Genomic DNA, 23,177 nt, shown 5'->3' with positions numbered 1-23,177 from the left:
GGTCTTTTCACGGAGAAAGCTTGAAAGTCCTCTATTTTATTGAAAATCCATATTTTGCCTTGGAACATGATACTCAGTTTTGCTGGGTAGGTGATTCTAGGTTTTAATCCTAGCTCCATTGACCTCCGGAATATCGCATTCCAAGCCCTTCGATCTCTTAATGTAGAAGCTGCCAGATCCTGGGTTATTCTGATTGGGTTTCCACAATACTCAAATTGTTTCTTTCTGGCTGCTTGCAGTATTTTCTCCTTGATCTGGGAGCTCTGGAATTTGGCAACAATATTCCTAGGAGATTTCTTTTTGGGATCTATTTGAGGAGGCGATCGATGGATTCTTTCAATTTCTATTTTGCCCTGTGGCTCTAGAATATCAGGGCAGTTCTCCTTGATAATTTCCTGAAAGATGGTATCTAGGCTCTTTTTTTGATCATGGCTTTCAGATAGTCCAATAATTTTTAAATTATCTCTCCTGGATCTATTTTCCAGGTCAGTGGTTTTTCCAAGGAGATATTTCACATTGTCTTCCATTTTTTCATTCCTCTGGTTCTGTTTTATAATATCCTGATTTCTCATAAAGTCACTAGCTTCCACTTGCTCCAATCTAATTTTTAAAGTAGTATTTTCTTCAGTGGTCTTTTGGACCTCCTTTTCCATTTGGCTAATTCTGCCTTTCAAGGCATTCTTCTCCTCATTGGCTTTTTGGAGCTCTTTTGCCATTTGAGTTAGTCTGTTTTTTAAGGTGTTGTTTTCTTCAGTGTATTTTTCAGTATTTTTTTGGGTCTCCTTTAGCAAGTCATTGACTTGTTTTTCATGGTTTTCTCGCATCCTTCTCATTTCTCTTCCCAATTTTTCCTCTACTTCTCTAACTTGCTTTTCCAAATCCTTTTTGAGTTCTTCTATGGCCTGGGGCCAGTTCATGTTTTTCTTGGAGGCTTTGGTTGTAGGCTCTATGACTTTGTTGTCTTCTTTAGGCTGTATGTTTTGGTCTTCTTTGTCACCAAAGAAAGAATCCAAAGTCTGAGACTGAATCTGGGCGCGTTTTCGCTGCCTGGCCATATTCCCAACCAACTTACTTGACCCTTGAGTTTTTCAGTGGGGTATGACTGCTTGTAGACTAACGAGTTCTATGTTCTACGTTTGGGGGGGAGGTGCCAGCTCTGTCAGAGTCGCACTCCTCCTTCCCCAAGCACCCCCAGTCCAGACTGGGCTTAGATCTTCAGCAGGCTGTTGCACTCCTGCTCTGATCCACCACTTAATTCCTCCCACCAGGTGGGCCTGGAGCCGGAAGTAACAACAGCTGTAGCTGCCCCACCTCCGCTGCCCCCGGGGCTGGAAGCTGAACCGCGAACTCCTTCCACTCCCGCAGCTTTTCCCACTAACCTTCTCTGCAGTCTTTGGTGTTTGTGGGTCGAGGGGTCTGGTAACTGCCGCAGCTCACATATTCAGGGCGCTAGGGCCCCCTCCGCCCGGCTTCTGGTCTGGATCGTCCACGCCGCTCAGGCTGGGCTCTTCTCCACTCTGTTCCCAGCTCCCAGCTCCCAGCTCCGAGCTCCGTGTGGGATAGACCTCACCCAGAGACCATCCAGGCTGTCCTGGGCTGGAGCCCTGCTTCCCTCTGCTGTTCTGTGGGTTCTGCCGTTCTAGAATTGGTTCAGAGCCATTTTTATAGGTTTTTGGAGGGACTCGGGTACGGAGCTCACTCTAGTCCGTGCTTACCAGCTGCCATCTTGGCTCCGCCCCCCTCTTTCATTACTTTTAATTATTTTTGCAGTTTGGTGGATGTGAAGTGGTGCTAAAGAATTGTTTTAGTTATTATTTCTTTGATTATTAATGAAGTTCAATTTTTTTCTTTAAAAACATTTTTATTATGAACTTAAACATGAACATTTTAGAAGACAAAGAAGAATAAGAAAAAAGGATTTTATAGAAAACTGTTAACCTCTAGGTAAACTTGTATTTTTAAAAGTTATTAGAAAGCATTCTAAATTAAATTTGACATAATAGTACTAGCATTATCCTTCTTGTTTGTCTTCCCTCTGAGTTTCCTTTTACTCTCTTCTGCACTGTTCTTATTCTTTTGCATCATTAACCCCTAGTAGTTCTTGAGACCCTATTAAGGTGTCTGAGAGGGCAAAGCTATTTTCATAATAATACTAAGGTATTTTATGCCTATTAAAATAATCCCCTTTTTTAAAAAAAAAATTGACCACTGTATTTAATTCAGCCCCTCTTTACACTTCTCAAATGAATAGGTTATATACATCTCTCTTTTGATGCACATGATCAGATTTAAAAAGAAGCTTACTATTAGGGACATTTATGAACATAAAATATTTTAAGTGGATTGGTCACCACCTACCTATATATACAGAGAATATGTCATAAGAAAATAATGTTTAAAAAATAAAGAGTTCAACAACCATTAGCAAAATTCTTAGTCTAAGATATCAAACCTTGTCTTCATAGGAAAAGGAATTTCTTGGCATGACGATCATGAATATAGGTCTCTTGATTTATTCATAGAGCCATATTCTTAAATTAAAAAAAACCCTTTTTTGAATTTCCAGATTAATTTTACATCATTTAATTTAGTAATAATTTATCAAATGGTTATTATGCTCAGTGGACCTAGTGATATTATTGGATCAAAGAGTGTGCACAATTTAATGGTTTTTGGGGCATACTTCCTTTAGCTAATCCAGTTCACAGTTCCATCAAAGGTACATTAATGTAACTGTTTTTTGATAGTCCCTCCAGGGTTTGTCATTTTCCTTTTTTTTTTTTTTTGTCAACTTTGCCAATCTGATGGGGGTGAGTTGAAACCTCAAAGTTGTTTTAATTCGCACTTCTCCAGTTAAGCATTGTTTTCAGATGGCTATTAGTAGCTCAGATTTCTTCCTTTGAAAAGAACTTATTCATATCTCTTTACCATTTATCAGTTGAGGCATGGCTCTTATTTTATAAATTTGAATAAGTTCCTTGTCTATCTTAGACCTTCATCAGACAAACTTACTGCAAAGATTTTCACCTCTTTATCTGTTGAGTAAAATGTATTTCTCTACCCAACTGTGTGCGTGTTTTTGTGTGTGTGTGACACAGAAGTGTCACCCATTCCTCCCTATCCACTTCATTTTTGTTTATTCTACTTGCACACCTCAATTATGTGAGATAAGTTTTCCCGTTCTTTCTATCCCTTTCTGGTCAATTCACTGCATCTATTAAAACAGGTTTTTAAAATCAGTTAAAACTAGTTGTTTTTTTCTGAAACTGTTTCCTTCCTCGTTTCTTATACCACCGTATTATTCAGTCACATTTCTATAACATAACTTGTTCATCCATTCTCCTTTTGGTGGGCATTCCCTCAGTTTCCATTATATCTCATGAGTTAGGGTTTGTTTTACTTAGGACTAGTCTCTCTTTCCAGTTCCCCCACCCATCGAAAAGGCAGGCAATGTAATAACAATTTATACTTAACATTTTTAAAAGGTCATTTTATGTTTTTCTTGACTCATATGTTTGCTCTTCAAAGTTTCTATTCAGCTCTTGACTTTTTGCCAGGAATTCTTGAAAGTCCTCTATTTTGTTGAGTCCATTTTTTTCTGGTTATTTTATTCTTGGTTGTAAAGCTGTATCTTTTGCCTTCTGAAATAATTGTATTCCAGGCTCATTTATGAAATACTTTAAAACTCTTTTTAACTCTTGTTTCATCTCTTCCAGTAATCCTAGTTTAGTTCATGCTCACACTATGCTTTTCTTTGAGCCTTTTTGCTCATAGCTACTTGAAGCCATCCTCTTCTTCTAGGTTTGTGTCTTGAATGTCACCATAATAGTTTTTTACCATGGGATTTTTTGTTTGTTTGCTCATTCTTTCAAGCTGCTTCCTGTCTTTGGACTTGACGTTAGGGACAGAGCTTTCTATACTTCTGGAGGGAAGATCTGGGCTGGTCCTGCAGCAGTGTTCTTGAAGGCATTGAGTACAACTTAGACTGGGTACCTCCAAGTGTCCCCAAAGTGGTCTGATCCACTGCAAAGTCTGATTTTTGCCCTCCTGGTCTCAGTTCTACAAGTTCCTGGTCTGGGTTTGGGTTTAAACAACATGTCTGTGAGCTTGTTCGTGGTTGGGAGTTCCAGCAAGCTGCTGCCAGACACAGCCACTTTCAGTCACAGGGAAAGTGTTGCTGGTTCAAAGGAACAAAACTGCAGGTTCTTCTTTAGTCTTGGATTTCTGCTCTAATTATTCCACTTCAGGCTTCAGATTGGGTTAGAAGTTGGCACTGAGACCCCACTCTGCTTCTGGGGTCAGCCATGCAGCTGCGTTGGCTTCTTGTTTGGCACACTGCCTAGGACCTGTAACCATTCCTCATTCTGCAACACCTCTCATACATTTAGGTCTACTCTTTGATTTGCCCTGGTTCTGTGAAACAAAATTGGGTAGTGACTAACAGAGCTGCCAGTTTGCGGATATTCTGCAACCTGCTCAAATTTAGGCCTTTCTTTGCTGAATTTGGGAACTTTTCTTCCCCTGATACATAGCCTTTCCTTCCACCTGCATTTTTTTGTTCAGCCATTTTTGGATAGACTTCATCTCCAGTATTCACAGATATCTCTCTCTCCCCCTCTCCCTCCCTCCCTATTCAGACTGGGCCTAGAAAAATGACTCACTGATTTTTTTTTCTTGGATTTCCTATTCAGGACTTGGTTTGATACATTTTCTAGGTCTCTATAGGAGTTGTGTGGTACAGGTCGGCTGTACATCTTCCTGCTGTTTCATCATCTTGGGTCCACTGAAGACCATTTGAAGCAACCAGATGACTTATGTTTCAGAAAATATCAATATCTCTCTGAATGGCTAGATGGTTATTTTGAAGGGCTCCAGAGGAGCTCTTGTGAAGTGATTTTGATATCAATGTTGAGTTCAGTCACCCCGGAAAAATTTTTTAAAAAGTAAGGTGGAGAGAAATATCCAGTTAGTAATTATAAGTGTAAAAAAAAAAAAGGTTGTTTTTTTTTTACAGCAAGTTTCTCTGATGAATGTATAGAGAACTGAGTCAAATTTATTAAAAAAAAAAAAAAAGGAGCCATTCCTCAATTAATGAATGCTCAAGGGGTGTGAACAGGCAGTTTTCAGATGAAGTAATCGTTGAGGTCCTCTGCCCCAACACCCAACTTGGAGGGGTCTGTTACTCGCCCCCCCCCCCAAGACCCAGGCCTTTGCCTAGAAAAGGGCCTGATATCGTGGACAATGAATGGGGTGGGAGCCGAAGGTGGTGAGTGACTCCGTTTATTGTTTCAGCAAGCAGCATTTTTATATCTTTGGTTAGGTAGGCATTAGGGCCGCCCTGGTTCCGCCTACTCTCCTCCCCTTCTCTTCCTGTGCTAACCCGAAGTTCCCTGTGGTCAGGCAGTCCAGGCAAAGAACCGGAAGTTCCATGTGCTCTGGCAAGCCCAGACAGAGAGCCGGAAGTGCCATGTGGTCAAGCAGATCCGGGCAAAGACCTGCAATTGCTACGGAGGCAACAAAGGCGAGACCCCTCCTCCTGGCTCCACCCATATCGCAGAGCCCTGAGTTTACCTCAGCAGGCCCTGGGCATGGAGGTCCGAGGTGGGCAGGGCTCTGGCTCTAACTGGCCCCATAATAAGTAATCGGAGCTATTTATAGTGGAATAGTAGTTAAAATGCTGTAGATCACTGTTGGTCAATGAAATGCAGATTAGGACAGACTAGGTGCCACCCCACACCTATCAGATTGACTAGTAAGATGGAAAAGGAGGATGGCAGATATTGGATGGGATGTGGGAAAATTGAGACACTAATGTGCTGTTGGTGGAGTTGTAAACTGATTCAGCCATTCTGGAGAGCAATTTGGATCTATGCCCAATGGGCTATAAAATCATGCATACTCTTCGACCCAGCAATACCACTACTAGATCCATATCCCAGAGAGAAAAAAAAAAAGGAAAAGGACTAGGATGCCCATCAAATGTGGGAAATTGCTGAACAAGTTTTGGTATGATTGTGATGGAATACTATTATGCTATAAGAAATGATGAGCAGGATGCTCTCAGAAAAACCTGGAAAGACTTACATGAACTGATGCAAAGCAAAATGAGCAGAACCAGAAGAACATTGTACACAGTATGAGCAATATTGTACAATGAAAAACTGTGAATGACTTAGCTATTCTCAGCAATCCAAGACAGTTCAGAAAGTCTTACAATGAAAAATTCTCTCCATCTCCAGAGAAAGAACTGATGGAGTCTGAATACAGATTGAAGCATATTTTTCTTACTTTATTTTTTTCTTTGGTTATTTTTCGGGTCTGTGTTTTCTTTCACAACATGATTGATATGGAAATGTTTTGCATGACTGCACATGTATAATGTATATCCAATTACTTGGCTTCTCAGTGAGGGGGGATGAGAGAGAGGGAGGAAGAGGATTTAGAACTTAGAATTGTCAAAAACAAATGGCAAAAATTGTTTTTACATATAATTGGGGGGAAATAAATATATATGTATACGTACATATGTATTTTAAAAAGTAAAAAAAATTTAAAAGCTCCAGGTGACAAATGATGGAAAAAATATGAAGGAACTAAGTTACAGTTTGCCCAGTCTATAATAATGTGCAGAGCCTGATCAAAGGCATTTTTGATGCAAGATGAGATCTTTCTCCTCTGTCAGTGCTATTATTCAACAGAATGGTTCACTTGCCGAAATCAAAAACTTCTTGGTTTAAAAATATATCTGCAAATTATGCATGAGACCAGGTGTTACCAGTGCCAAAAGATGAGTTAATTCCTAAAGGAAATGCTACTGAATTTGTATTAAAAATCAACTGTCCTGGTCCAATAGTCTATAACACTTAAAGAGGAAAAAAAAGAAGTTAGAAAAAAATTGGTTGGAACCTGTATCTAAGAATGTAACATTGCAACCTGATGAATGAATTCTAGAAGTTATCACTATTCAATAAGCATTTATTAAGCTGCTATTCTGTGCCAAGCACTGTTCTAAGCATGGGGATACAAAAAGAGTCAAAGACAATCTGTCCTCCTAGAGGCAGTAGGAAGCCACTGGAGTTTATTGAGGAGGTGGGGGGTGGTGTGTGTGACATGATTAGATCTGCATTGTTTTTAGTGGCTGAATGGAGAATACTTTGTAATGGGAAGAGACTTGAGACAAACAGACCCACCAGCAGGTTATTGCAGTAATCAAAATGAGATAATAAGGGCCTTCACTAGAGTGGTGGCAGTATCAGAGCAGTGAGGAGGACATATTTGAGAGATGTTATAAAGGTGAAATCAGTAGGCCTTGGAAACAGCTTGGCTAAGGGAGAAGGGGGAAGAGTGAGGGTCAGAGATAGTGAGGTATCTAGGCGGACTCCTAGGTTGTGATCCTAAAGGACTGGGAGAATGGTGTTGCTTTCTACAGCAAAAGGTTTTAGAAGATAGGGAAGTTTTAAGGGGAAAGATCATGAGTTTAGTTTTGGACACAGTGAATTTAAGATATCTATTGAAGAGATGTCTCAAAGGTAATTGGAGATGTGAGATTAGGGGCAGGAAAAGTAGATTTGAGAATCGTTAGCATAAAAGATGGTAATTAAATCCATGAGGGCTAATGAAATCACCAAGTGAAGTAGCATAAAGGGAGAACACCCAGGATGAACCCTGAGGGACACCTATGGGTAAAGGGTACGATCTAGAAGCGGCTCCAGAGAAGGAGCAATCACATAGGTAGGAGGAAAACCAGGAGAGAATGATGTCCTGAAAACCTGGAGAGAAGACAGTATCAAGGAAGAGAAAGGATTGAATAGTATTAAAGACTATAAGAGAGACCAAAGACAGTGAAGATTGAGAAAAGGCCATTGGACTTGACAACTAAGAGCTCCTTAATAACTTTGGAGAGAGCAGTTTTTTTTTAATTTATTTATTTAATATTTTTAGTTTTCAACATTGATTTTCACAAGAGTTTGAATTACAAATTTTCTCCCCATTTCTACCCTCCCCTCCACTCCAACATGGCATATATTCTGATTGCCCCATTCCCCAGTCAGCCCTCCCTTCTGTCACCCCACTCCCCCCCATCCCCTTTTCCCTTACTTTCTTGTAGGGCAAGATAGATTTCTATGCCCCATTGCCTGTATATCTTATTTCCTAGTTGCATGCAAAATCTTTTTTTTTTTGAACATCTGCTTTTAAAACTTTGAGTTCCAAATTCTCTCCCCTCTTCCCTCCCCACCCACCCTCCCTCCCTAAGAAGGCAAGCAATTCAACATAGACCACATGTGTGTATCATTATGTAAAACCCTTCCACAATATTCATGTTGTGAAAGACTAACTATATTTCCCTCCCTCCTGTCCTGTCCCCCTTTATTCAGTTTTCTCCCTTGACCCTGTCCCTTTTCAAAAGTGTTTTCCTTTGATTACCTCCTCCCCCATCTGCCCTCCCTTCTATCATCCCCACCTTTTTTTATCTCCTTCCTCCTCCTTTCCTGTGGAGTAAGATACCCATTTGAGTGTGTATGTTATTCCCTCCTCAGATCAAATCCAATGAGAGCAAGATTCACTCATTCCCCCTCACCTGCCCCCTCTTCCCTTCCTATGGAACTGTTTTTTGAGAGAGCAGTTTTGTGGAATGATACGTCAGAAGCCAGATTATAAGGGGTTAAAAAGAGAGTGAGGAGAGAAAGTAGAGGTACCCACTGTAGAAGGCCTTTTTTGAGGAGTTTTGCTGCAAAGGACAGAATGAGAAGAGAAATAGGACAATAGTTATCAAGGATGGAAGGATCAAGTGAGGGGTATTTTCTGGATAGAGGAGATCTGGACATGTTTGTAGGTAGTAGGAAATGAGCCAGTAGAGAGAAAGAACCATTGAAAATAAGAGTGAGAGTGGGGATGACAGAGGATGCAATTGACTGGAGAAGATAAGATGGAAAGGGATCACTTGAACTTAGCCTTGGTAAGGAATAAGGCCATTTCATCATATGAAAATGGATAAAGGAGGAGAAAGTGGCAGAATGCACCTGGGTGATAGATGAGGAGAGGAAGAAGGGAGAAGACAGAATTCGTAGCAAATGACCTCTTTTTTTCTGTAGAATATGGGGCAAGGTTCTTTACTGTGAGAGTAGGGTGAGGGAGGCAGTTTAAGTAGGGGTGAAAAAGTCCATAAGAGCTGCTTTGGATAGTGAGTTGATAAAGGAGGCGTTGCCTAGCATCAGTGAGGACCCAGTCATGATTCTGTAACATAGATTTGTAGTAGACTCAATCAGAACCATTGTGTGATTTTTTTCCACCTTTGTTCAGTAGCATGTCTATAGTTATGAAGGTGATAGATAGTGGGAGTGAGCCAAGGCTGAGGGTTGGCTAGGCATAATTTGTAACATGATAAGGAGGTTAGCAATTCAAGAGAGGAAGACATCATAGAGGTGAATTGCTTCACCAACGAGTCAAGATAGAGAGAAAAGGAGAGGGTGGCTAGTGCAAGGGAGAAGGCCTGGGAAAGAATTGAGAGTTTAAGGGACTGGAGGTCACAGTGAGAATGAAGAGAAGAGGTATATAAGGGAAGGGAGAGGGAGAGATGAAAAGTCAATAGATTATGGTTAGATAAGGGGATTTCAGAGCTCTTGAACATTGAGGTGGTACACTTGTGGGTGATGGCAAGATTGAGAGTATGATCGTGTTTGTGTGTAAGGTGGGATGGAGGAGTTGCTCTTAGGGGGAGAGTAGGCTGAGGAACTGTGACTAGGATATTTGAGGGAGACTCAGTATGTGTGTTGAAATTCCCCCTAGTATGAAGGCAGGAGTTGGGGAAGTGAGAAAAATTATAAGCCAGGTATTGAACTCATTGAGGAAGGAATGGGAGAGACCTGGAGTTCTGTAGACAACCACTACCAGGATTTTGATTGAGTGATAGATATGAATAGCATGAACCTCAAGAGAGATTACTCAATGAAGGAAGAATGGGGAGCCTAGAAATGGCAGGAGAGCAAGGAGTATTCCAGCTCCTACTTGACCAGTGAGATGAATGTAGGTACAGACAGTACTGGAAAGGGTGGCTGGGGATGCTGTGTCATCAGGGGAAAGCCAGGTTTCAGTAAGAGCTAGTAGGTGGAAGGAGTGGGAGAGAAATAGATTTAAGATGGAAGGTAGCTTGTTACCTATGGAACAGGCATTCCAGAGGGCACAGTGGAAGGATTGGATGGAGTTAAGATGAAACTTTGGGGTAGGAGAGTTGAGGGGAATGGGAATGAAGAATGGGGTGATGAGTTTGAGTGGGGTTTGGATGATGATCTACAGGTGTTCAGAGTCATTGAAATATGAAGGGTATGAAGGTGTGAGAATGTTCATCATTGAGTGGAAGGTGCCACTCTTCTGCCATCAAAGGATAGGTACAGCAGGAGATGGAAGATCTGAAGTCAGAGAAGGAGTTACTCTTTGCATCAGAAATTCTTTACATCCCAATTGGGACATTGGGCTGGTAGCAGGAGATGGAAGAAGCCTTGTGCTGGTACAGATGAAAGTGGTTGCTTGGCCCAAACAGCCTTTCCTCAGGGAACATCCTGTGCCAAGTAGGAGTTGGAAGACTGAGGATGCTAGCACACTTGTGGTCTGAGGTCTTCTCACCTAAGGAGGATTGCTGTACAGAAGACAGTAAAGGCAGTGTCCTGTGGATTTGAGATTTGTTTAGCTGTTAAAATATATTTGGTATTCTCCTTTACAACATGACTAATGTGAAAATATGTTTAATGTGAATGTATATGTAGAGCCTATATCAGATTGCATGCCTTCTTGGGGAGGGGGGAGGGAAAAGAAGGAGGGGAGAAAATTTAAAACTCAAAAGCTTGTGGAACTGAATATCATAAACTAAAAACAAATGAATTAAAAATATTTGTTAAAAAAAGAAAAGAATGAAAGAAGGCATAGTCCCTCTCCTTAAGGAACGTAGATCATAAAAGTAGGGTTGAGATATATTAACAAATAGTTCTAATACTAAACAAAATGTAGCAAATGCAAAAGAGAGATCCAAACAGTTTTATGAGAAATTTGTGGATAAAAGGATCACTTTCAGATGGGGGTGGGTCATAAAATGTTTTGTGGAGGAGAAGACTCACCAATTAAAGGGTGGTTTGGTAGCAGTTACCTGACAGGCTAGTTGGTGATCATAGCAGATGACTGCTAGCCTGTACCTCAGGGGCTGAAATTTTCGTGATACCTATGCCATCTTCTTAGCTAGTTGGTTTTATTACAAAGAAATTTTGCTACATTTACAAAATTTTGTCAAATGTAAGGCATCTAAAACAATTATTAAAATATTGTAAAAAGAGATGTAAAAGATGTAGGTATATCACCTTAAAATCCTTGGTAATATTAAGCATTTAAAATTTATTTTTATGAAATGTTTTTATTTTATTGAAGTAATCCTTTATCTTTCAGGTAAAACTGCCACCAATGATGGAAATCATAACTGCTGAACAGCTGATGGAATATTTAGGTTAGTGTTGAATAAAATAGATTGATTGTATCTCTTTCAAAGGAAAACGTATTTCAAAAACTATCTTGTTATAAGGTTTGTTTGGGGGTACTATAAAAAGCATGGATTTAAATAATGAAATCAAATTATTTGGTTTATTTTTAAGTTACTGTTCTTAGAAATTATTTCCCTGCCTTTCTGCCTAAATGTAAGATTATATAGTGGCAAAAAAACTACAGTATTTTAGAAAGTTATATCATTCATATTAATTCCAAAACAGTACAAATTAAATACTTAATGGTGAAATTAGTATTTATAATTTTGTTTATACATTTTTACATCTTGTCATTAGGTTTTTAGTGTATGACATAAAATCAGCTCTAAAATATGGATGGTATTACAACTTCTCCACTGGACTCTTGAGTTCTACAATACTCATTCTTATGCAGGTTTACCACCATAGAACTATGTGCTTTTGGGCAAGTTACCTTACTTCTCTGACCCTTAATTTTCTTTCATGTAAATGGGAGTATTAAAAATGGACATTTGATGGATCTGCAATTTTATCAATGTATCATTCCCTCCAGTGATATATATTGCAATTTATCCATGCCTGTTCAGCCTGGATGACTTGTTCATATCCTCCTATAACCTTGCCTCCAACTTTCCTCATCTGTAAAATTAGGAGGTTTGGACTGTATCTTGCTCTAAAATTCTGATTCTAGTGTAACTATTACTTCTAATATGGTAGAGAAATTTTGTCTTATTAAGAGTCAGGGTTACCGCTTCATAGTGAAAAAAAAATCAAATAAAAACAAGTTTAAAAGTTAACTATTTTTTCTTTAAGAAAAAATAAATTGTTCAGTAATGTGTATTTTAGATTGACTGGGCAGTATAGCATAGTAAAAAGCAATATACAGATCCCACCACCAACACTTAAAATTTATTAGTTGTGTGATCATGAGTAAGTCACTTAACCTCTTTCAACATCAGTTTTCTCATATGTAAAATGGGAATAATACATGTAGTACTTTAAAAGGGTTATTATGAGGCTCAAATGAGATAATACAGGCTTTGGTTTAAAGCACCATATAAATGTCAACCATATTTATGAGTTGCTGTGTTAAAACTAAAGTCTGATTTATCTTTGGTAGTAATCACATTTCTAGATTAAGTTTATATCCCTGTAACTTACATGGAGTCTTTTTTGTAAAAGGCAAGTTAATATCTTATGCTGGAAATTCATGTCTATGAATTATTTCCCTTGTACTCATTAGATTTTTTTTTATTATTTCCAGCATTGGTAGGGGCTGTATTTGTTTTTTAAATCTCCATGGGTCAAAGAAGTCTCTAACTCCAAATCTAAGTTGTTACATGGGAGGTTAGAGGGGCCCACAGGGAGGATTAGAGATTCCCAAATTCTCCCTCTGTTTCCAAGTTTATTGCCTGAGAATCTGAATTAAGGAGAATAATGTAATGTTTTTACTTCAATTCAGGTAGCATTTAATAATTGCTTATTATGTGCAAGGAAGTCTGGGTGCACAGACAGAAATGATAGTTCCTGCTCTCAAGTAACTTCCATTCTGCTGTAGATACAAAGTAATTTCAAAACAAAAAAATTCATAAAGGTATACAAATAGGACAATTTTGTTACTACTTTCTTCAATTTAATAATGCTTCTTTTAAAAGAAATTGTAGATAACAAAAGTTCGTGGGTTTCATGTGCAGTCTTTTTTCTTTGTAATTAGAATTTTTGAGTTCATTGGTCAAATTCATAATAAAAAGACTTTTTTTTAAAAAAGAAATTTCAGAAGGGAGGGAGAGAGCACCAACACGTTTGGAGGATCTAGAAAGATGGATAAGGAGGTAAGACCTCACTGAGTCTTGAAGTAAACTAGAGATTCTTTTATTTGTGTTTGCTTTTTAAAATGGATTTTTATTGGTATTTTTTGGTTTTTGTACTACCTACATTTCCACTTGTATTCTTCCGTCTCTCTTCTTCCTTATAACAAAGTTTTTTTTTTAAGAGGAAGAGAAAAAAAAGCGAAATCAATTAACATTTTGAAAAAATCTGACATTATTTGCAGGGCTTCATATCTGTAGACCCCTGCTGTATGAAAAGGAATGAGTGTGGGGATGGAAAAGAGGTTATCTGCTCAGACATCTTATTTGGGGTCAAATTTTTCCTTTATAATTTCATGACACTCAATTTTAATTGTTTTGTGGCTTTTCTTTCCCTTTCACTCTCAGTGTATATTGAAGTCTTTCTATTCTTCTCTGTATTCACCATGTTCAAATTTTTTTCTTATAAAACAGTAATATTCCATTATATTCACGTACCACAATTTGTTTAAGTATTCCCCAATTTATGGACATCTTCTTTGTTTCTACTTTGTTACTACCACAAAAAGTGCTGCTACAAATGTTTTGATGTATATGAAGCCATTCTTTTTGTTAGTGACCACCTTGGGGTATATACATATATACCTAGCAGTGAACTATCTGGGTCATGTAGTATGGATAACTTTATGTGTAAAAATAAATTTATTTGCATAAATCCAAATTGGACAGCTAGGAACTCTAAGAAGTAGAAGTTATATTGGAAAATGCATTGTAGGAATATGAGTAAGGCTGTATACAGAGGCACAGAAAGAAGAGTTGGCATGTTATATTCTGGCTGGAATATGGTGTGCATGAAGAGAAGTAATTGTGAGTTGAATTTAGAAAGATGAGTTGGACCCAGATTGTGGAGGGCTTCAAATGCCAGGTTGAGAAGCTTGTATTTTATACTAATAGAAATAGGTAACCACTGATGACCTTGAAGGTCTTAGACCTTTAAGATTATCTCGGCTACACTATATAGAGGATCGGTCAGAGAGCAGAGACCTATTGGTTATTACTATAGTTAATAGTCAATAAATGCTTATGAAGTGCCTGCCTTGTGCTAGGCACTGTGCTAAGTGCTGGGGTTACAAATTTTTAAAAAAATAGGTAGTCCTTGCCCTTAAAGAGTTTACAGTCTAATGGGGGAAGACAACATGTAAAAGGAAGCTGAAAGGGGGGAGCAAGGGAAGGTACTCAGTATGAGGACATGGTGGAGAGATCTCAAAGTAGTATAGCCAAATGGGAAATGAGGTAATGAGGGCCTAACCTAGAAAAGTAGTGTGTGAGTAGATAGAAAGAGACTAATTGGGAAATGTATTTTGGAGATAGGATGGGCAAGACCTGGTGACTGATTGGATATTAGGATAAGGAAGAGAAGAGTTGAGAGTGACACTCAGGTTGCAAATTTTTGGTAATTAGAAGGATGGTGATACCCTCAATAGAAACAGTTTTAATGGAGAACATTTTATCGATTGACTTATGTACAGTGCATATAGTTAATGTTTGATTATTTATTCACCTTAGGCTAGCCATTTAACCCCTCTGGGCCTCTTTTTTCTCATATGTAAAATAAAGATATTAAATTAGATAATCTCTGTGGTTTTCCCCTAACCCTAAACCCTTTGACCTTCAATATATACTATATAAATACTTGCTACACTAATGCTGTGGATTGATTCAGCTCTTCTGGGGAAAAAATTGGAATTATTTGCAAAATGTCACTTAATTGTATGTATCCTTTGACCCAGCAGTATTACTATTCTGCAAGGAGGTCAAGGACGGAGGGAAAAGACTCACATATAAGAATATTTATAGCAGCACTTTTTATTGTAGCAAAGACCTGGAAACAAAATAGGAATCCGCTAATTGGGGAGTGGATGATCAAATTGGGCACTATGAACATAATGGAATTTTATTGAGCCATAAAACATGATGAATATGGGAAATTCAGAGAAATTTGGAAAGACTTGTATGAACAAGTAAAGAGTGCCATGTAATCATTTAATAGAATTGATGCTATTTAACCTGGAGAAGAGAAGATTTAAGGGAGACATGGTAGCTTTTAAGGATTTAAGAAATTGTCTTTTGAAAATGAGATTGATTAGACTTGTTCTACTTGGCATTAAGTGGCAGAACTAGGAGCAATGGTGAAAATTTGCAGAGGAGCAGTATTAGGCGTGATGTTAAAATGGAAGTTTCATTGGTGTAGCCTGTCCCAAACTGGAATAAGCTGCTTCGGGAGTGAGTGAGTTTCCCATCACTGGAAGTCTGATTCAAGCAGGTACTTTTTGGAGAAACTGTAGAGAAAATTTCTGATCAAGTATGGTTCAAATTAGATGGCCTCTGAAGTCCTTTTCAGCTCTGAGGATCTGTAATGTTATAAACCAGACTCATCACTTTTTCATCAAAACTAGTTTCCCTTCCCAACTTTACCATTTCTGTTGATTACGCTATTGTTCTGTTCCTCCAGGCTTGAAACTTTGTTATTTTTTACTTCTCTTTTCACTTTATTCTTTAGACCAATGAATCAATCACCAAACATTTTTACTATGTGCCAAGCACTGTGCTGAGCCAGGAGATAACAAAGAAAAAGTAAAAATAGAGCCTTTCCTTAAGATGCTTACATTCTTATAGAGGAGGCAACACATTTATCCACATATAGTTATATATAGAACTGATACAAAATAACTTTGGAGAGGGAAGGCACTAGCAAGTAGGGGGATCAAGAATGCTCTTTTAAAAGTGATATCTGAGTTGAATCTTTAAAGGAAGCCAGGGATTCTAGGAGTTGGGGGTAAAGAGGGAAAACATTCTAGGCATGAGGGATGCCTAGTACAAAAATAGCCTCTCTAGATAAGAGATGGAACATTATGAGTGAGGAACCACAGGTAGACAATATGGCACAGTTATCGTGTGTGTGTGTGTGTGTGTGTGTGTATGTGTGTATGTGTAAGGAGTAATGTGTAAAAAGACCAGGAAAAATAAGAAGGGATCAGATTATGAAGAGTTTTAAATACCAGAGGAGTTTTAATTGAGTCTAAAGATAATAAGCCACTGGAATTTTTTGATTTGGGGGATAGGTTTTTACATTGTCAGACTTAAGCTTTAGGAAAATCAGTTTGACAGCTGTGAGGAAGATGGATTGGAGTAGGGAGAGACTTGAGATAAGACCAATTAGTAAGCTATTGCAATAGTCTATGTGGGAGGCCTGAACTAGTGTGGTAGGTGTATAGAGAGAAGACATGCGAAGAGAGCTTTTAAAGGTAGAAATGTCAAGATTTGACAACAGATTGGCAATGTGGAGTCAGGCAATTTATGGATGACACCAAGACTGGAAACCTAGGTGACTAGAAGGATGATGGTACCCTTGATAGTAATCGGAAAGTTTGGCAGAAGGGTATGTTTAAGCGGAAAGATGAGTTTTCTTTTGACATGTTGAATTTGAGGTTCCCATATCCAGTTAGTAACTATGTCTTCATTGTTCCTTAGATATGTCTTTGCAGGTCATGGGATTTAGAATTGCAAGGGACCTTGGAGATAATTTGGTTCAATCTCTTTATTTTACAGATGAGGAAACTGAGCCCTGGAGAGGCAGAGTGAGTTGACCAATATCATATAGAGGTGTCTGTATTAGTGGAAGAGCCAGAGTTTGGACTCCAGTCTTCTGCTGCCAAATCCATTATTTTTGCCATTACACCATGCTCTTTCTGTTGTCCCTAATATTCTAGTCTTACTATCACACCAATTCTGGGCCTTGTTACCTCACTGTTGAATTACTATGGTAGTTTTCTAGCTGATATTCCTGACAGCATTCTTAGCTTCTTCAATTTTTCCTTCATTACCACTGCCAAATTAATCTTCTCCAAACATCCATTTCATTATATCATATTCTCCTATTCAGAAGCCTATAAGAATTCCCTTTTGTCATTAGATCAAGTCCAAAATCCCCATGGTAGATAGAATTTAAAGCTATTGTAGATAAAATTTTATAATCTGGCCTCACCTCATATACCTAATTTTGTGTTCTACTTTCTGACATGAACTTTCTGCTCAATTCTAGCTAGTCTTCTTAATGGCCTTTCATATACCCTGTTTCCTGTCACCTCTGGTTTCACCCATGACATTGCCCCACTTTTTCTCCAACCTCCTCATCCCCACCTAAGGGAGGAGCACTTCCCTCCCTTCCATTTAGATTTTTAGCTATTCAGAATTAGTTCAGATTCTCTGAACTTGAAGGTTTTGTGGAAGATTCCAGGCTTCACAGCTGTTTTCCTTCAATACTTCCTCTGGGATTTCACTAACACTACATTATACTGTCTTGTTCTTTAATTGTTTTACCTGTGTATCATCTTAACTCCTAAACTCTAGTCATTGGTCCAGTTGTAATATTTCATTGTATTTCACCTTGTCAGTGAATCTGTAATCTCAGTGATGTGGTTTTCCCTCCATTGGTGCAGATTGTAAAATATCCATGCTCTCTCATCCTTCATGATTGATGTCCATATATTCTCCTGTACAGCCTTTACAGAAGAGCCTGCTGGGTGCCATTGCACATGCAGCCTACTTATCATTGCTCCCTGCTCTTACTACATGACTGACCTACTACTTTTTCTAATTGTATATTTATTTCCTGGATGGTATTTGTATGCCACATCTTATGTGTAGGTAATTTTTGGAAATATAGTAGGGACTTTCGACAAGATAGTTGAATGAGTGGTTATGACTCCAGGAACCTGGCTGCCCTGCACCACCCCAAAACAACAATAAATGCAGCAGACAGTTAAAAAAAACTGATAAAGGTGGAGGAAAGAAACCTTCACAAAAAAAGGTTAAAAGAAAAATTTTCACATGAAATAAATGTGTGAACAATGGTTTTGTGTTGTTGCCCCACAAAGCTCCAGGACTACGAATAAAAACTCTTAAGTTAAAGAACACAAGGAGAAATCTTCAGAAGGAAAGGACAGGAATTCAACAATAATATCGCCTCTACAATAAAGTAGGGACGTGCAATAATATGCCAGGAACATGGTAGGTGTTTATAATAATTACTTGCTAATTGATATATTAGTTGATTTAGACTTATCATAAGATAGAAAAAGAAACATATTAATATAATTGGAAGTAAATTGCTGAAGGAAAATAAATATAAGAATTGACTGTGGAGAAAAGACTATTGGAAAACTTAATGAAGCAGTAGACTTCAAAAGGAGCAGTATCACTCAGGTAGAACAACAACAAAATGCAATGATAGAACAGACTGAACAAAATCAAGATGGCAAAACTGAAATACCGCACGTCTCTACAACCTAAAGGACAGAACTTGATGAGACAATCTGGGAATTATCGATTTTCTGGTAAAATACAGAGAAACAGAGTCTGAATTCCGTGTTCTAGGAATTCGTAATCGGAATTCTGTATTCTAGGAATTCATACAAGAAAATTGCCTTAAAGTATAGGAAACAGAAGGCAGAATACTATTTAGAATCCACAAAATTCTAACAGAAATGAACTCTAAGTTGAAGTTCTAGACTTTCAAAGACAAAGAATCTTCTAAGTAACCACTAGTAAACAATTATAACAACAATAGCAGTTTGAATTGCAATGCCATGTACCAAAAGTAAGGAAATAAGCCTCCACCTTAGAATTTCCTATCCTGCAAACTGAATATACTTCACTATGAAAAAAACATGGTTCTTCAGAATTATTTCCTGGTAAGAAATCCAGTACTGTATAAACCATTTAACATGCAGATTTACCAAACTGCTAGAACTTAAGCAAAGTTACCTAGGCTTGAATGCAAGTAAGAACATGATGACCAAATGTTAGCATAGATGTAGAGCAAGGCAAGTCTCCTGTAGATTTTAAGTAACACTTAGTAGCATAATAATAATAATAACCAGCAATTTATATAGTGCTTTAAAGTTTGCAAAGTACTTTACAAATATTCTCATTTTATCCTTGCAGAAATCCCGGGAGAATGAAAGGAAAATGATTTACATTCTTATTTTGGCTCTTCAGGAAAAGATTTTTAAAAGATTATATCATTAAAAATAAAAGGAGGATTTGTCTTTTATGTGATTGCAAGAAGAAAATGGGAGGGGGGGACAATTAACATTGTATTCTTAAAAAGAGAGTTAGTATGCATAGAGTTCTGGGTTTGCAGTTGACAGGACCTCAATTCAGGTCCTGCTTATAGCACTAACTGTGCCCCTTGGCAAGTCATTTAACCTCATTGAGATTAAGGCAACTTCGTAGAACGTACCTACTAAATCATAAGTGATTGGCAAAGGGGGTTCCCAAAGAAAGAACTCTATGTATCTATGGTGGTGTGGGCAGGGAGGTGGGGAGGACAGGACTGGTATTTCTCAGTATATTTTAGTACAGGTAATCAGACTCCACTTCTTGAAACAAAATACAATACTGGCGCTGTGTGTGTGTGTGTGTGTGTGTGTGTGTGTGTGTGTGTGTATCAGGATTTAATAGAGGGAAAACAAAACAGAATGGTCATAATCTTGAATATTCATGGGTTAAATTCATCAATAATAGATATCAGCAGAACAAATTAGAAAACCCCACAGTTTGCTGCTTGGGGGGCAGGGTGCGGAGATTGCTTTTAAAACCAATGATTTCATACAAATTAAAAGTCAAAGGCTACAATGAAAGTTGTCATTTCAGCTGAATTTTAAAAAAAGATGCAACTACTATATCAATCATGAATTCAGGTAAGGCAATACATACCGTTAAGAGGGACAAATGAATAAACTACATTATAGATTATAGATTTAGAACTGAAAGAAACTTTCAAAGTCATCTAGTCAAAGCCTCTCACTTTATGGTTGAGCATACGGGTCTAAAGAGCTTAAATGACCCAGTGTCACAGAGGTAGTTGAGACAGTAGGATAAAAGATAAGATATATTGTATTAATCATATAAAAACAAAAGTCACATATAAAATAGGTATAAGAGAGGTATGGACTGAGAAAAATCTTGTAATCAGATATCTGAAATTTGAAGAGAATGGACATAAATCCCTAAGAGTTACTCATAAATAAATAAATATTTGGCAAAAAGGCACAAATAAGAAACACAAACTATCAATAATCATCTTTAAAATACTCAAAATTACCAACAGAAAAGTATGAATTAAGTCAATTCTTAAGTTTCCATGCTTATCAAATTGGCGTAGATGGTAGTGGAAAAATTCATTGAAGAAATGTGGTATAGTCAGTGCTAGTGGAGCTAGGAATTGGTCCAACCATCTTGGGAAATGATCTAGAAAAGTTAGAGAATTGTTCTTTGACCCAGCTACCCCACTATTTGTGGTTGTTATCCAAAGGCTCTTATTAACAACAAAAAAGACCTGTCTGTTGAAAGTAAAAACATTGTAACTTATAGTAGGAAAAGCCTAGAAACAAAGCTGCACAGTAGACAGTTGAAGGATAGCTGAACAAATTGTAGTATATGAATAATACTTGATAAAATATTGTATCATACCACAAGGAATAAGTATGAAGAATTAAATATAAGAAGACATCTTTAAAGTAATGTACAATGAACAATGCAGAACCAGAAAGAACAATATATAGAGTCACTACAACCATGCAAATCACAACTTTAAGTGGTAACAAAATTTAGATTTTCCTTTTGAGTAATAATGGAAATCATTAAAGAGGTATTTTGTGGCCTGATACAGTAAGCACATTATGCAAAAAGAAACATAAAAATAAGTATAGGGAATCCTTCTTCCATTGAATGCTTTGTAGGACATTTTCCGTAGGCGCAGAGAAAACTTTGACTAGTACACATCTCCTTGTTATCTGTCTTCCTTGAGACAAATTATCAAAGGATCAGTGAATATAGTTCTCTCCTTGGTTTCATTAATGAAAGAATCCTTTATTACATTAAAAATAATCTGTTATGATCATTATAAAAAATTGACTCAGTACAGGAAAACTTTAGACTCTTCTCCAATTAATACACATATTAAGTATCAGCTATTTCTCAGCCTCTCTACTAGATACGAGGGATACAAAGACAAAAATTAAATAGGTACGGCCCTCAAGAGGCAGACATCATGTATATAAATAAGTATATACCAAAAAAAACAAATCTTTTGAGTACTGTAGTATCTATTTTTCTTCTTATTTGGTAATCAGCAAGGAGTAAAGGTATGATTAGATTCTCATTTTGGGCATCAATAGAGAGTTTGAATAGGTAAAGATTCAATTTGTTATAGATAGTGTCTTCTTTAGTCTCCTAATTTGATGCCGATTTTGATATTTTAGTCAGTTGTATTTCTATAATGATGTGGTTTGCTGTATAAAATTATTGATAAGCACTTGCCTGTTCTTATATTTTTATCAAGCATAGCCTCAGTATGTATCATGTTTATAAATGTTTTTTTAAAAAAATGAGAAAGAAGCATATGGGGTAGTTATTTATGTCCTCTCTGTTACCTTTTTTGGGTAATATCATATACATTTTCCTCCCATATTCTTTTGGTATCTTTTTTTAAACCCTAAGAGATCTTGTTAGGTGATCCCACAACATTTTTAGGAGCAGTTAGTTGGTTCAGTGGATAGAGTACCAGCCCTGGAGTCAAGATTCATCTCTTGAGTTCAAATCTGGCCTCAGACACTTACTAGCTGTGTGACCCTGGGCAAGTCACTTAACCTTCTTTGCCTCAGTTTCCTCATCTGGAAAATGAGCTGGAGAAGGAAATGGCAAACTACTCCAGTATCTTTGCCAAGAAAACCCAAAATGGGGTCAGGAAAAATCTGACACTACTAAAACAACCTAACAACAACAACAACAACAAGATTTTTAAGATTGTGTCAACTACAACATGAATTTCTTTGTTGTGTATTTTGTATAGTAAAACCACTCTTCTAAAATCTTATATAGCACACCAGAATTCTAGTATTAGGCCCCAATGTGGTAATTCCACTATTGTTAGTATTGAAAATGGAACATTATAAGAAGCATCGACCATTCTTTTCCTTTCTCCATCAGTTTTTTGTCCTGCTCCTTTAATTAATGAATGCTCTTGAGAGGACAAGTCTCATACCAGTAGAACCTTTCTGTATTATGAATACTCTTCATACCAGGATTGAATTAAAGCCTTTCTGGACATCTTAGAACTTGCCATAATTTCCACTTTCCTTGTCTAGGCCCACTTTCATTTCACAGTGAGGCATCAGATTAGGACTTTGTAGAAAAGTTTAGGCATAAATATATTTATAAACATGTATACATCTAATTAGCATATGTCTGGATATGTTATATGATAATTAGCATATTTATAAATAATTAATATGAAATATATAGAATACATCATTCTGACTCTCTTAAAGGGATAACTAGGAAACCTTGAATGATTACAGCTTTCACTACATTATCCATATCTTTCAGTTTCACTTTCAGATATAGGCCTACCAGGTGTAGAGGAACTGTGACAGTGCTTGTTTATTTCACAGTATCCATAAAATCCTAGTATGAACATGATCTTCAGTAATGAAGATTATAATTCAACTATGCCTTTTTTGTCCTGTGCAACTAATTCGTGCCTTTCCATAAATCCTTTATAGTCAACATAGTAGAGGTCTTTTGGGGGCCTTTTAATATTTCATGAATATCAATGCAGTGCTTGAGTTGTTTAGCTACTATCCTCTGTCTCATTACATGGCTTGCCTACTACCTTTTCTGGCCGTATATATCCCTTATGTCTTTGATGATACTTGTCATATAGAGGTAATTTTTGGTGGTTTGTTCTAGCCTACGTCTGTCTACCATATGTCTTTCCATTGGAGTCACTTTCAGTTTTGAT

At 37.5% G+C, this 23,177-nt stretch overlaps 1 protein-coding gene across 1 annotated transcript in view; it reads left to right on the top strand.

Annotated features, from left to right (window-relative positions):
* MINDY2 (MINDY lysine 48 deubiquitinase 2) overlaps window positions 1-23,177 on the top strand; it is a 116,559-nt gene that overhangs the window by 18,757 nt on the left and 74,625 nt on the right. The window contains exon 2 of the mRNA XM_036734558.1: window positions 11,431-11,488. Coding sequence (XP_036590453.1) covers window positions 11,431-11,488 — 58 coding nt within the window. The remainder of the gene's footprint in view (window positions 1-11,430; window positions 11,489-23,177) is intronic.

This window comes from Trichosurus vulpecula, chromosome 8 (genome assembly GCF_011100635.1).
Source record: "Trichosurus vulpecula isolate mTriVul1 chromosome 8, mTriVul1.pri, whole genome shotgun sequence".
NCBI lineage: Eukaryota > Metazoa > Chordata > Mammalia > Diprotodontia > Phalangeridae > Trichosurus > Trichosurus vulpecula.
This window is presented reverse-complemented; position numbering and strand designations above follow the sequence as displayed.